The 15,436-nt window shown below is 47.6% G+C and overlaps 1 protein-coding gene across 1 annotated transcript in view; it reads right to left on the minus strand.

The window, feature by feature from the left end:
- GAD2 (glutamate decarboxylase 2) overlaps nucleotides 1-15,436 on the minus strand; it is a 43,158-nt gene that overhangs the window by 27,280 nt on the left and 442 nt on the right. Inside the window, exons 2-7 of the mRNA XM_014946552.1 lie at nucleotides 15,339-15,398; nucleotides 15,030-15,179; nucleotides 13,728-13,961; nucleotides 8,776-8,866; nucleotides 7,852-7,964; nucleotides 3,887-4,002 (exon numbers count right to left, since the gene is read on the minus strand). Of these exons, the coding sequence (XP_014802038.1) occupies nucleotides 3,887-4,002; nucleotides 7,852-7,964; nucleotides 8,776-8,866; nucleotides 13,728-13,961; nucleotides 15,030-15,179; nucleotides 15,339-15,398 (764 nt within the window). The remainder of the gene's footprint in view (nucleotides 1-3,886; nucleotides 4,003-7,851; nucleotides 7,965-8,775; nucleotides 8,867-13,727; nucleotides 13,962-15,029; nucleotides 15,180-15,338; nucleotides 15,399-15,436) is intronic.

Consider the following 15,436-nt stretch of genomic DNA (forward strand, 5'->3'; position numbering starts at 1 on the left):
TTGCTGTGTGGATGCTGCATGTGCTATTGCTGTGAGGGTGCTCCCCTACCATGGCAGACAAGCTCACAGGCGCTCCCAGAGCTTCCCCAGAAGATGAGGTCCCTCCCATTATGTCCGGCTGTCTACAATGCTGACACCTTATACCTGAGCAGCCAACAGACCCTCCTGTCACAATCAGTGCCTGCTGGAGCTGCACTGCCAGTGAAGCCTTGGGCAGGAGGCAGTTCACCCCAAGAGCGTGCAGATGGGGGGATGCCAGAGGCAGGGAGAGCCTCTCCACGTCCTCTTGGGTCTCTCTCTGGGTGCAGAGGTCCCTTGCTGTCAGATCAGACTCAATCACCTGCCAGTTCTTACTCTGCATTTTCTTTTCCAAAACAATGACAGGAGTTGTATGGCTATTCCCCTGGTCAGCACCTGACAAGATGTTTCTTCTTAGGGGGCTGCTAGAGGGGTGGTAAACCAGGAAAGCTGATGTGGACTACATGAGCATAGTCCTCCTCGGCTGGAGAATAAAGGAGATGAAGAAATCTCTATGTCTTTCCAATTATGCCCAGCTTTTTTTTCATTCTCTGAACTATGGATTGAGTCTGTACTCATCGTACTAATTAAACATCAAGTCCATGGAAAAGCTGCAAGTCCCTTAAGCTATTTTTATACTACAAAGAGGCCAAAAGCTATTTTGTAACCTGAACCCCACTAGCTGTCTACATCTAAACTCTTCCCTTCTGCACCCCTTTCCTTCTCAGGACAAGATGACTTTGTCCTTTCTACCTGCTAAGGGTGATCCCCGCTCCATGCCACTTCCAGCTACTGTTGCATGCTGTTTAAGAGAGTGCGAGTTGGCCAGGTCAAAATCACAACAGGGAGTGGGTTAAAATTCAACAGGACTTGCTTTGTAGACAAATGGATCCACTGAAGTATTCTGAGAAGGCAGCTCTGCCTTTCAGCTGCTTTCTCCATACTGAAATAGGAATGTGCTCAGCTGAACACTCACAGCAGCCTAAAGCTGGTGCAATGGGACATAGGAGGAGGCCTGCAACTTAGATTTTTTATTATGTTTGAAGCGATACACTAAAATAGCTTTTTACAACTAGCATCCATCACTTTTACCCCTCTGAGTCAAAGTCTCTTGCATCATGTGCAGTCCAGAACAGCTGCCCTGAAGGACATCACTCTGCTCCTGCACCAGTGCAGATGAAAGAACCACCGATGATGCACTGATGAATAGAGAGGACTGAACTAAGTCCCAAGTGCAAGTACATCTCAGTAAAATTATACCAGGGCCAAGACAGACCAAAGCAGTTACAGTGTACTTCACCATCACTGGTGAAACAAGAAATACGCAGAAGCAGAGTGGGAAATAAGTCATGCTCCCACTGAACAGCTCGGGGAGTATCTGCTTACAGGGAACATGCATGGTTAGGACAGTCTCATTACCTATTCTAGGCACCTATGTAGGTTGCGTATGTCAGGAAGCTGATCTCTCTGTATGGTCAACGCACAGAAGCAGGTGAACCCCTCCCAAAGGTGATTCAGAACATCTAAATGAAGGAGTATTTGGGTTCCTAATTCGGATGCTCCGAGTTTCTCTCCAGAGGTGCCTCTATTCACTGGTTATACAGAGAGTGAGGCTCCTAATTTAGGAACACGATGCACTCCTAAATTAGGAAGGAAATTACCTGGGGACTGTGAATTACTTCTCCCTTCCCTTCTCCCCCACTGGCAGCTGAACCTATCACGGCATCAGACTGAGGTCAGATTCTGATTACAGTAATACTGTGGCAATTGTGGTGTAACTTCATTCATTGATAGCAGTGGAAGCTCCAGATTGGCAGAAATTAAAATAGGGTCTGGTCTGTGATGCTGAAATTCTTGTCTGAGACTGCTGATAGTGGAATCTTTGCTTCTGACTGAAAATTTTGAGACAAAAATCTCCACGGTTCTAAATACATACAATAAATTTAAGCTTTGTTTACTATCATGCCACACGTGCAGACCATGTGAAAATGATAGTACCCTGTTTATACTTATGCTTGTTCCATGGCCATCATCTTATAAGAGCATCCAACTGTGGCAGAGAGAAACTGGAATCAAACTGAGGAGTCTAAAAGTAAGTAGAAGATCAGCATGACAGGATAAATGAGACAAATTATATTCTCATATATTAGTGTCTATTCAGGTTCTGCATGACACTTACTATCTAAAAAGTAACTGTATGTCTGGGCCTCTGCAATTCCTGTAACAGCCTCTGCTATTTTGAGGGTTAAACCCCGATTCCATATCCTTTGGGCAATTAAGGGTTAAAGGTTCCTGTCTTCACGTAGTGTGGTTTCTTAACTTCCCTAGGAGATGTGCCATTACATATTTTATTAAAATCTTGATTGAGGAAGGGACCAAACTGTAATTTCAAGATACTTTTAAAATGCAACGGATTTCAGATGTTGTTCCATGGATTCTCTAGTATATTTGATTTTGGAATGTTTCATTTACTATGGGAACTGCTTCTTTCCTGGCATGAAAACACAATTATTAAAGCTCATTTCATTACTTTGAGACTGATAGCACAATTTGCTTCATTGTTTAACATTCCATCACTATGAATACAATGAAATTCTCCAATGATTAATAGGATTTGTTATTTTAAATAATCATGCTGAATCTTATTTGCAAGACTTATTAGGTCTGTAACTTCCAAATGAATAATGCATCTCTAGCTGTACAGCCAACTTTGGAGAGTTGCTCCTCATTTGTAGAATATCCTTCTCTTTGACTGCTTTGGGGACAATTATTCTGCAACGTGGAGCCCACAGTTGTGTATCGCATCTCATCCTATTGCCACAAAAGGCATCCTCAGAGGGATTTCCCCCCAGACATTTCTGTCTGTTTTTTAGGACACCTTGGTCTTCACACTTGCACAGAATGGAAACACATTATCTGATAAGTCAAAAAAGGCAACCAGGAGGATGCTGTTCCCTAACATGGACGGTGTCCTGCTGAGTCTCAGCCACGAAAGAGTCCTTTCCAGCTGGAGAGAAATTTAGAAGGGGACCACAGAGCCCAAAGAGAGCTCACATACCCTCCTGAATATAACACTTCCTCTCCCCCTTCCTCCTGCACACACATTCTCCACTATAAGCTGCAAGGAGTTTTAAATGGCCATAAAGCTGAAATACCACCCTCCCCCACAATACAGAACAAAATATGATATCTGAATGGTTGTTCAAAGAGCAAAAAACTCCGCGTTTCTCCTATGAGGACCACTCTGATTTCTCCTGTGCCTACCTCCCCTCACCTCCTGCACTGCCAGACCCCATCGGTGCCTGTGAGGAACCACAGTGTGCTGAAGCTTTTGCTCACAGACAGAAACCCACAGCAAAGCCCCGTTCCCCGCCATATACCACAGCTGCTCTGCTGCACACACACGGCATTTCCACACTACTGTCTTCATGTATGTTATCACCCTCTTGTTAAATAACAGCAGGAGTGGTTTCAGCTAGAAACATTTTGACTCCAAGTGATTTTCTGTTCCCTCTCAGTGACCCAAACAAAAGCCATTCCTGGCAGAGAGTGCTGAAGTCTGATGATGAGCTCTTATCATTTGATGTGGTCCTTTCCCCTCACATCGACATTTATACAGACACAAGTGAGAAAAAAATAAATGGTAGTGGTCTGTAGAGCCTGCTCTCTCTGGGCTTCAGCCACAGAAAACCGCACAGCTCATCCCTCCATACATCAAAAAGCCAGCCCCTTCCCATTTGTTTATTCCCAGTGAAGGAATAACAGAAATGAAGACAGTCGGCTACAAATTCCCCCTCATCTATCCTCTTCATCATAAATTCATACAAGTAGGTGTAAACAGATAGGAAAAAAAACCAGAAACACATACATGTTCTGATGTGAAGGCAACCAGTCTGGGAATAGCTGCCATTCCTTTTTCTTTAACTTCTGGGAACATCTTGAAACGTGCAATCAACATAGCATACATGTTAGATATGGCACCACCTGGAGTCCACAGTAATATACTGTTACTTTTTCTATGCATTGTAATATTATTGCAGAACAAACGACAAGTCTTGCTATAGTTTTTCTAACTCTAATGCTAATATTTCTGCCTAATGGCAGAGTCTTCTTCCTCCTCATGTTCCTCACAGCTGGGTTGTATAATAACAGGATCTACTACACCCAAATAACATTTATGCAAAAAAGTACTGCTGCAAAAAGTGATGGGGGTTTCCCTTTATCCTCATTTTTGTTAACATTTCTCATTTAGTCCCCAATCTTATCTTTCCATATGCCATCAACACATAACCCCACCCTGTTCCACCTCCCAAGCGGATGCCACCACAAGGCAACTTCTTATGTGGCTTCCAAGGGCAACCTAATCTGTGCTCTCCCCTCCCAAATTAGGGTGGTATGTCATGCCCTGGCTGGGAGGAAACCCATACACTGAGTGCCAACAGACACTATCTTCTGGGTAACTGGAGTCGGGGGAAAGAAGAGAAAGGAATAAGAGCCACTAACAAATATTTTTCTTTTTATTTGTCCTCTGATGGGAGCAAGGGGAAAAGATTAGCTGTCCCTAACACTAGCCTTAAAATCTCTGGCATGCATTGACTTAAAATACCCTCTTCAAGATGGGTATGAGATGACTGATCAACAGCATTCTGTTCCCATATTTCAATTGTTGATGCATAAATTAAAACGGAGGACTTTGTTTTCCCCTTTTGAGATTTTTACAAACTGAGCCTCTGTGTCTACAGTCGAACAATATTTGATTATACATTAATGCTGCATGAGCACTATGGGAATATAATGCAGAACCTGAGGCAGAGTCTGAGCACTTTTACATATGTACACACATAAACACACACAGAGACAAGTGCACATAAAATCCATCAGGTTTATCCTGTATATATACACTATATATATATACAGATTGATTATATATTGATGTTTATGCACATACATTTATATAAAGCAAAGGTGTATATTGATCATGGCTTTTAAATGAGCAGGTCAGAGTGCAGCTGAGGTAGAGTTCAGCTAACCCAACCTTCATCCATCTAAAAATGGAGTGAAGAGCACAAGATGGGCACTTCCAGAAGACGGTTCAGCTCGTCCTATGGCAGCTGCCTGTGGGAGGTGGGATGACCTGCCCTGCCAATGTACCTACCCCTCTACCTTCAATACATGGGAGCTGCTGTAACTAGCCCAGGATAGACACCCAATTCTCGGACAGCCCAAGTGAGACAAGATAAAATCCACCCTTTAAGCAGATCAAGGTAGCTCTGCTGAAAGCAGCGACACCACACATGTTGCACCAGCAGGGCATATATGCTGGCAAATTTAACATCGTTCTGACTTGTGTAAGATTTGTATTTATCCCACTGGAGATACATACACTGTTCCACAACCCACAGAAACCATGCCCTTCAGATCTAGCCAGTGTCCTTGCTGTCCTCTTGCAGTGAGGCTGCCCCTGCTCTGGGCTTCCCCTGACCTCACTGTCCCTCCTGTGTATAATCCAAGGGAAAATGCCACAGAGGGATGGCATCACTGGCACAGGGGTCAGTACAGATCGAGCCTTTTCTTCCCCTTTCAACCACTTTGAGAAGTATGACCATAGTCCTACACCTCTTTTCACAAATGACAAAACAAGAAATGGAGAGACTAAGAATAAATGTTTGGATACCTGTCCCTAAAAATGGCAGATGTCATGTAACAGCTGCTGTTGATGATTTAGGTGACTCAACTAAGTTGGAAGCCATTTGGCCTATCTTGTCCAAAGTCATTGGCTCAATGTCAAAAGAATCAAGACTGAAACATTAAAATTCTTCAATACCAGGCTTTCCTATTAGTATTTATTACCTACCCATTTAACTTCAAGCTTATTAATAAGCCCTCATTCTGCCTTTAATTTTGCAGCTGTGTTTACACCCACGGTTAATTGCAGGCAACAAAACACACCTACAGAATTTGGAGAACCTAATCAGGCCTCTATGCTTTGCATGTATTGATACCCTATATGCAGAGAGCAAGGACCTTTTCTTCACAACAGTGAAGTCTTCAGCTGAAGCCGTGACAGTTTGAAATGAGAAGACAGCAGAGATGATTTTGATTATTGCCTAATAAAGCAGAACCTTCACACTGGGTATTGCTGAATTAGAAAGATTAGTGAATTAGAAAGATGCACTTCGCACAAACCAGAAATTGCAGAGAAAGCCAGGATGAGAGGGGGCAGCGCTGCAAAGGGCCGGGACAGGTACATGATGCCTGCCAGAGAGCCCGTCCCCACGCAGGGTTCAGCTAGATGAAGTGAGCTCCAGCATCTGGTTCTTCCTGAGGCATTCATCTTTCCTGACTCACCCTATCTCAAGCACAGTTTGCCAGATTTGGGCAGATCTGGTGCTGCCGCTGAGCCCTTCACCCCGGCCTGCTGGCCATGCCCAGCCTCTGCCCACCAGGCCTGGCAGAGCAGCATTGCTGTTGCTCTTCTCTGCCCACTTATGTCCCTGACCACCACGGTGGGGTTATTGCAGCTCAGGCCTGCAAGGTGAGGAACTGAAGACCAGCTGTACTAAGCCAGGCCAGAGACTGGGCAGTAACCAGCCACTGTCCAGTTTCCAAAAGCTTTGGCTTAGGTCCTGGGTTCGTGATTCACATTTAGATGCTGCCCTCTGTGATGGAGGCCACAGTTTTGGTCAGGACCTCTAAGCACTACAGTAAAGGCTGTCAGAGCTTTTGCTCTCAGTGCTTTTCAAATAAGGACTCAACAAGATGGAAATTCTTCTCATCTTTTTCTTCATCTCTGTGGAAAGGCCCAGGATAAAACTCCTGCACCATTTCCCATGTGTGCATTCAGATGTGAGCAGTTAAAGACGGGCTTTGCCTGATCTTCTGCACGGCATGAACTGTACCCTTCATGCCCTTGAAGGGCTGAACATCCTAGGCTGTTAGCAGTGAGGCCTGTCCTTTGCTCAATAAATAGTCCAAATGCTCTTTCCTTCTCCATTAGGTCAATGAACTTTCTTTCCAGAAGGGCTCCTTCCCCACCAGCTACCAGTCTGTTCTCTTTTGACAAGCCAAAATGCTATGGCCAATGTCAAGTCTTCCCATGTTTTTGCAATTTGGTGAGATGGATAGACCAAAAATTTTAGCAATGAAATTCCAGAGTAAGATAGGAGGTGACAAGGAGTGTAAATAAAAAGACTAAGCGTAATGATTAAAATAACAATGTAGTCTTTGTCAAGAGTCAATGATTTCTCTACAATTAGTCACACTCATTTTCTGCCTTATTGGCTTACCCTGAAGGAACCAGGTTTCTGAGCCTTTAAGCACTCAGAGTAACAAGCCACCCAAGTACCCCACTGACCTCAAGAGGCAGCTCACACAAGCAAAGCTAACTGCACACTGTAATGTTGGCAGGATCTCACCCACTCCACTAAAATTACTTAAAGGGATGCTACTTCTTTCCCTCTGCTCCAATTTTCCCTGCGGTGATGGAGAGCATTGTTGTGTTTCTTCCCCCCATTATTAATACAAAAGTCCTTCTATTTCATGTAATCCATAAAAAGCAGAGACAAAAAGAAAATGCAAGGGAAATGTCTCTTCTGATTATGTTTCCCATGTGCCATTACAGCTGCTCAAAATGCAGCGCAGTTTGCTCAAACAGACCCTCATAATCACATCCCTGAAATTCATAAACATGCAATACTTTATCTCAAAGAGGCCACTGGTGGTTATTAGCAAGTGTCCTCTCAAACATGCATATTTAATTATGTTTACTTTTTAACTACAGGGGATGTCATATAGCATAGTCTGAAAATAAAGAAAGCTTGAAATATCATGTACCAGGTGAAAATATCCCATCGCCACAGCCCCCTGGCCAGCCAACCATCTCTCTCATTTTCCTTAGTGTGACATATTCCAAAAGTACAAACACTGGAGCAATTTCATAGGTGAACCTGAAATGTAGTAATGTCCATATTTAATGCTTTCATCTACAACACTGACACATCTTCTTCCAATATTACATTATATTATAGCCACAATATACTCTATCTTGGGTAGTCTTATGTTTTACACTTCTGTTTTACAATACTTTTGATAAACTTCCTTTTGATTTGACATCAAATGTCTAGAAAGAGAAATGCTGACAGCACTTAAGACTCCATTTCTACCCATCTCAGTGAAACAAATCTTGCCTGCCTCTTCCAGGCTCAAGGCTTCGCCCTGCATTCAAGAGCTGCTGGGCAAAGCTGGCCCTTTGCCTTGCACAAACCTGTGTTTGTGTCTAGCTGGATACACATTACTAGTCCTACTCATGATGACAAGACAGAGTATGAAGCCAAGCAAGTGCACAAAAATGCTTCCTAGTCCTAAAGTGAAAAAAAAACCCCACACTGTAAATTCTGCCCCTCTTTCTTAGAGAAAGCAATGCCTTTAACTGCTGTGAGTATGGACTGTACATAACCTCTCTACATTAATGCCTTCCATTTTACATATTTATGCATGCAAAATGCTAAAATATTTCTTTCTGTAGCAAAACCGACATCAGGTTAGTATGATGACATCTAATAGAAGACAGTCTACAAGACAATGTCGAAAGTCTTCATGTAAATAGCTATAACAACCATTTTAAAAGCAGACAATTGCTTTTTCAGCAACCTTAACATAAAAGTATTCTTTCTTTCATTCAGTTACAGTAGCTACTATTTTAGAGTATAACTGTAAAATTATATTAAGTATTACTACGGAAAAAAATCTGCTACTTACATATTGGTATTTGCTGCTGATGTCAGCCAGTCTGCTGCCAATCCAACCATGTCCAATCCAGTTGAAAGCTGATTAAAATATCTAGGGTGCCCTGCATAAGACGGAAAATGTTATCAAAAGACTGATGACTCTGAATGAAACTATTCAGTGCTGAATGGTATATTTACCTCCAGATTTCTATAGAGAAGGAAGTGCTTTCAAGGTATGAAACAAAGCAAACGGCAATAAATACATTTCTTGGAAAAGGCAGGATTTCTCTTCTTTCTCATCCCAAACTCAGTAATATCAGAGCAATTACACTGAACACAGAATAATGAATTCCAACGTTCCCTATTATCCTCTCAATATGCCTTGAAAATTAGCACGATGCTGCGTCACAAAAATAGCTGTTTGCTCCCGTTAGTGTGTCACATGTTGTCACTGGACGTGTTTTTGCCTGGCTAGGTTTGAAAGGCACGCACGAGACACCATCTGAAGAGCTTGCCAGTACATATAACATCAGTGATGAATGGCTAATGATTATAATAGGCAGAGCGAAATGAGAAAATGGAACATTTTGGTGACTGCTTTGCACATGACTCAAAGGCTGATGATTGTACGAAGATGGCAGGGAAGGTGGCGGTCCTTGTCATTTCTTCCCCATCACAGCGCAATTACAAACAGCCTGGCTGCTCGCAATTGTGATTTTAAACAAACTCCGTGAAAACCAGCACTATTGCCCCAGCAGAATGGTGCACAAGGACATACTCCATGAGCTGACAGTCCATTTACCCGAATAATCTAATCAGCTTCTGATTTTTTTTCTAAAATCCTGTTAGAGTTTTTCTTAAATATATGCCTAGAGCCGTTAAATGTAGGAACCATTAAACCTCAGTATTTACTAGCTGCTCCCCACAAGCCCCTGTTAAATGGCATAATTTCCAGTGCAAATTACAGATGGTTCACAATTACTTAAATGCTGCCCGACTCAAAGGAAGGCAGCTTCTGCTTGGAAAACACCTGTCCTGACCCACAGAGGATGTACTGTTACTGCTGTCACGGAAAACAAAAGATAGAGCACGATGATTGAGGAAATGCAGACCCAGCACCAAGAGAAAACTTATCTTTGGTCTCCGGTGGCCTCTTATCAGGCGCGGACACATGGCTGGCAGAACAGCACGGGGAGCTGCTCCCCAGCTCTCACCTCGCAGCACACAAAGGCAGGGGAATTGGGATGTGTGGGCAGACCAGAGCAGGGCAAAAGGGGACGGGGGACAGGCACACACACAATATCCTGCACCCCTAACCTGAGACGAGCCCACTGCCATCCAGCCTGACTGTGTTTTGCACCAAGCCCTCCCCAGCAGTGGTAGAACTGCCACGTTCCCCTGTCCACACTACCCTGGACACGTGGCCAAGCCCCTTCAGGCGCCGAGGGATGCTGCTGAGACCCAGCAGGACCAACAGGATCCAGCCCCTGCACGCTCCCGAATGGGGCAGGTGGAGCAGGGGCACGTGTGTATCCCTGCCACCACTGCCAAAGCCACAGCCATCCTGCGCCACGGGCTCTGCCTGCAGAGGACAGCATCTCCCCTGGCGACAGGGTTTTGAGAGAGGTTTCGGTATTTATAGCTCAGGTTCAATCTCAGAGTCGGGCTCCGAGCGAGCTCCCAAATTCTGCCAGAAAGCAACAGAAAATCAAGAGCTGAAAGCCTGCGAGCCACAGGAAGAGGCCAGAAAAACTCCTGCTTCAGAGGAAATAAATCCACACTGAAAAGCTGGGGAATAGCAGGATTCATGTTTGCAGCTGCAGTGTCTGGGTGGCTCTCCGTCAGCGCCGTGCCCAGCCCCAGGCGACAAGCCCTGTTGTCACTGCTTGTTTCTTCAAGGAGACCCCACAGCACACCTCCTGCTCCAGGAACCGCCGCAGGAGCGGGGCTGGCTGCACACAGGGGTCGGGCAGCCCTAACCCTGGAGGGAGCGAGGTCGGGGGGAGCCTCCTTGTGCCCTTTTCAGAGCTGTGACAAGAAGGAGGGCAGGAGCTGCTGCGGCGGCTGATGGCACAGCCCCCAGTGCCTACACCTGTGACACGGCCCCCTCCACCCTCTGCCCTTCCCTCCTGCAGCGTGGCTTTAACACGCCATGGTGGAGAACGTAATGCCCCCACCTGACCCCAACCTCAGCCAAAAGGGTTTGTCTGTCCAGGTGACACCCTAACAGGTGACTGAGCTCTCTTCCCTCGGCCAGATGATGACCACAGAAAATTTAAGCTTTTCTTAAAACACTGGCTCGACCAGCCAGGCAAGAAGAGTTTGTGAGAGATGCTCAAAAATCCCCCTGCCTGAAAAGCACATCCTTTGTCGCGGCTGTCACCGAACAAAGAGGTGACTGTGAAAGAGACCGACAGGGTGCAAGGAGCCAGGGGGAGGGAGATGTGAAAATAGGAGATACCTGGTTGATTTAGCAATAAATAACATATTTACAGACATCCCCGAGTAAATCTGGAGATGATGGGCAATGACCAGGGCTGAGGCACTGGGATGGCCAGGGCTCTCCATGCCGAGGGAGGATGTGCCTTTGCCCCACGCACCCTCCTCTCAGACACGCTCCCGCCTGCACGGGGTGTTAGAATCAGGGAATCATGGAATGGTTGGAGTCGGAAGGGACCTTAAAGATCACCGAGGAGTTCCAACCCCCCTGCGTTAGGCACAGACAGCCCCAAGCACCAACAGGCAGTGTCCGCCGGCGCCGGCTGGACGGGCAAAGCCAGACAGCACGGATAAAAGGCATGGCATTTGGGTTTGGCAGCGGGTTTGGCCTTGCCTGCATCCCCATGGCCTGCCCAGGACCAAGGCTGGGCCAGTGCCAGATCCTCATGCCCTTCCTGGGGCTTCCAAGCCATTTTTTAAAGGCTGACATTTCAGCCCCCCCAGCAAGCGTCGCACAGGATCTGAATTTCACATCCACCTCCCCCTGCATTTGCAGACGCTGCCTTTTATATTCTCTTCAGACAAAATTCTGGCTGGGTCTGGATGCAGGGGACAGAGAGCCGTGTGTGGCACCCCCCGGGCACCCCAGCAAAGCCCCCACACTCCAGCAACACCTGAGAGCACCCCACACCTGCCCCTCGGCCGAAAAATCAGCCAGCCGGCTCCTCGAACCCCAACCGGGGATCAGTGCTGGGACTGGGGGATCCAGCTGCGAGACTAATCGAAGCAATACAATTTATTTTCCAATTCCCGGGCCCCTGCAGCCAAACGCAGCCCAGGTTTCACCCCCCCCGCCTCCCAGCCCAGGAAGGTCCGTGTCCGAAGGGCTCCGGCAGCGGGAGGGGAGGCAGACCCCCCGGCTGCCAGAAACCTCACTGCACCGTCCTTCCTCGGAGGGGGATTCAAGCGATTTCACGCCCCCGGGGGTGTCAGCCAGGGAAGGCGGCTCTGCGCCCCCCCGCCGCATCGCACACAACCCCCCCAGCACCGGCCCTTGCCCCTTGAAAACGCTCATTTCATTAAAACGAATTAAAAACCGCCAAGAAGGAAAAGCCTCACGTATTTACGGGGAGGAAGGGAAACGGTAACATTGTTTTTACAGGGTCTTTTTTTGGATGCACAAAACGAACCAGGTCCATTACGTGAAACAGGTTATGGCAACAAAAGCTGAACGAAAACCGCTTAAGAAACCCTGTTCTTTGATATTCCACATTCACAGATCCTGCGTTTCACAACATTCCGTGAAAATACGTTTCCTGTGCCCGACCCAGACACATCACACGGGTCACTGGACTGATCGACTTTGTCTCCCTGGACATCATCTACCCAACTATTTATTCCAGTATTTTACAGGCGTTTTGGCAGCACCCGGCTCATGTATCAAAAACATTCAGCTGGGCATTTCCACCTCTACACGAGGATTACACAGATCCCCCACGATCTATTGGAATCAGCCTGTTCTGTTCCCAAAAAGGTGACAAAACCCGATTTTTTTTTCTTTTCCCCTCAACCTCCACTCACGCATCACGAGCCTTTTGTCTCTTTCAGCAATTGTTACGCGCTTATTTTTTTAAGCAATTTCTCAGCAATTCAAATTCCCCCGATTTCACGTTATTTTTCGATCGCAGCCTTTAATTGTAGCTCTGCTTTTTTGCCCGCTCCGCCGCCGTTTATTTAAGGTGGCCCCGGTCGCGGCCCCGGGCCCGGGCGACCCCCGGCGCCCCCCCCAACCCCATCCTCCCTCCTCCCCCTCACAAAACGCCCACACTGGGGCACGACTGACGGGGGGGTGTCCCAGACAGGCGGGAGGCAACCCACCCTGCCCTCCCCCGTCAAAAACAACAACAACAAAAGGCTATTAAACCAATCCGGGCTTTGTTTATATCGCTGGAGCCTAAAGTTGGGAAAAAAAACCAACCAAACCCCCTCAATACTCCTGCGCATAGTTCTGCCAAATTCCCCTATTTTTATGTCCTGCAGGTAAAGGGGAGAGACACGGCAAATGGCCGCTCAGAGCTCCCATTTACAGGGTATTTATTGTCGTTTTGGCTGCTAAATGGGTTTGTCCCTGCAGGGACGAGACACCTCCCCCCCCAGCCCCGACACCCCATCTCCGCGCCCCCCAGCCGGGTCTGGGGGAACAAGGGGCAATGCCGGGGGCATCACTTGTAAAATGGATGGAAAGGAAAAGGGGTGCAGTCGGAAAGGTGGTGAAAAGGCTGCTCGTCGGCCACTCCCGACCCCCAGAAACATCATTTTTAAAGGGGAGAGGGCGTGCCAGGCTGCACTGACAGCTCCAGGGACGGGGCCGCCGGAGTATTTTATCATTTAAGAAAAAAACGATTTCTGTCTCGGCTAGAAATTGCTCTGAACTGGCAAAACATAAGTCGCCGCTTCAAGCTTTAACGTTTCAAGATAAAATGAAATGACACCTTTAATCAATGGATGGGACCATACAGGGTAGAAAATGAGCGCGGCTATTACCTGTTTTAATTGCATACTTCAGAGTTGTTCTGCAGTTCAATAAAATTTCTTCCAAGGTCTGTGGCTGGTCTGCCAGTTCCCAGTTATACTCCTGGAGCAGCTCATTTGGGTAATGGAAATCAATAACTTTTGTTGATCTATCAAAACTTTTCGCCACATACTGAAGTAAAATGTCCACAACATCTTGCAGGAAAGACATGGTCGTTATTTCTCCGTCACACGCCGGCAGGAGATCTGGGAACGGAGAAATGGAAAGTTAACTCCGTTTTACGACCGTATCCACCGAGTTCGGACAAAGGCTTCTCACCTTTATGGTCAGGAAATCTTCTCACTGCCTTCGGTAAAAACAGACTTTGTTTTCATTTACTAAGCAAATTGGTAAGGCTGTATTTTAAGGAATGTTCGGAGAGATAATAGTTAGGTTTTAATATCCTATCTAAAATAGCAAATTTTGCCCACGGTGTATTTCACACCAATTTTTAACGAGAGCAAGCGGGGAAACAAGAAAAAAAGGGAAAATGAATCTCGGGAAAAATAAAAGATTGGGAAACAAGCGCTACAAAAAGCGCCCCAAAACCTGTCATTTGCCTTGCAATAAAATTCCTTCGTTGTGACTCTCCCAACGCCAGTAACTTGTTGATAATTTAATGCCTTTTCGGAGGCGATGCCACACGGTCTCTCCGGACACAGCTTTTGTTGAAGTGCGGTGGCTCCGGCAGAGCCGAGCCGGAGTGGAAGCCCCTAAATTGGGGTGACCCGGGAGAGGGGAGAGAGGCCGGGGCACCAGGTCCCGCGGCGGGGCCGGGGGGGTCAGAGCCTGCCCCCGGTGCCCCCCGCCAACGGCAGCGTTTCCGCGGGGAGGGGGGGCCCGGGATCTCTTCGGGAGCGGAGACGCCACCTCCGAGGGCAGAAAACACGAAGCGCAAAAATACCTCGAATTAAAATAAACGGGTAAGACGGGGCTCTTTCTCCCTGCTCCCCTCAAACCTTAATTTCGCGGCAGTGACTTTAACGATAAGGTCGCTGCTGTCAGCGCCCCTCAAAAACAGTAACCCGCAGGCTCCGATTTTATTATTAAGGGGGTTTTTTTGTTTGTTTGTTTGGGGTTGGGGTTGTTTTGGCGGGTTTGGGAAACGCCGGTGAGCAGCCGGGGGCCGGAGGAGCGGGCCGGGGCTGGGGGCGCGGAGCTGCGCGGAGCCGCCGCGCACCGTCGGGAGCCAGCCGTCCTCTTCCCGACCGAATCGCGGGGGGGTTATTTTGGTTAGTTTTCGAGCTGCAGCGCGGCCCGGGGAGCGCCGTTACCTGTTGAGTGCAGAAAGGCGTAATTCACCTCCGCTTTTTGGCAGGCGCAGGGTTTTTTGTCGCAGGTACAGGCCGGCCGCGGCTCCGCTGCCCCCGGGGCTGCCCTGGCGCCGGTTTCCACGGGTTTCTCGGCATCTCCGTAGAGCAGGGCTTGACAGCGACACGGACACACGGCCTCAGCACCGAGACATCATCCCCCGTCCCGTCCCGTTCCGTCCCCCCCCACGCCCGCCCCCGGGGCAGGGCCCGCGGCCGCCCGTCAGCCTTCCGCGGGCGCGGAGCTTCGCCCGGGCGGGGGGCTGCCCTTACCGCAGAGTTTGTTTCCGATCCCTCCCGTGAACTTCTGGGCAACCTGGCACCAGGCTCTGGCTGCAAGAGAAAATGGAGCGGGGGGGGTCCGGGGGGAC

Source organism: Calidris pugnax, unplaced genomic scaffold (assembly GCF_001431845.1).
Source record: "Calidris pugnax isolate Ruff unplaced genomic scaffold, ASM143184v1 scaffold19, whole genome shotgun sequence".
Classification (NCBI taxonomy): domain Eukaryota; kingdom Metazoa; phylum Chordata; class Aves; order Charadriiformes; family Scolopacidae; genus Calidris; species Calidris pugnax.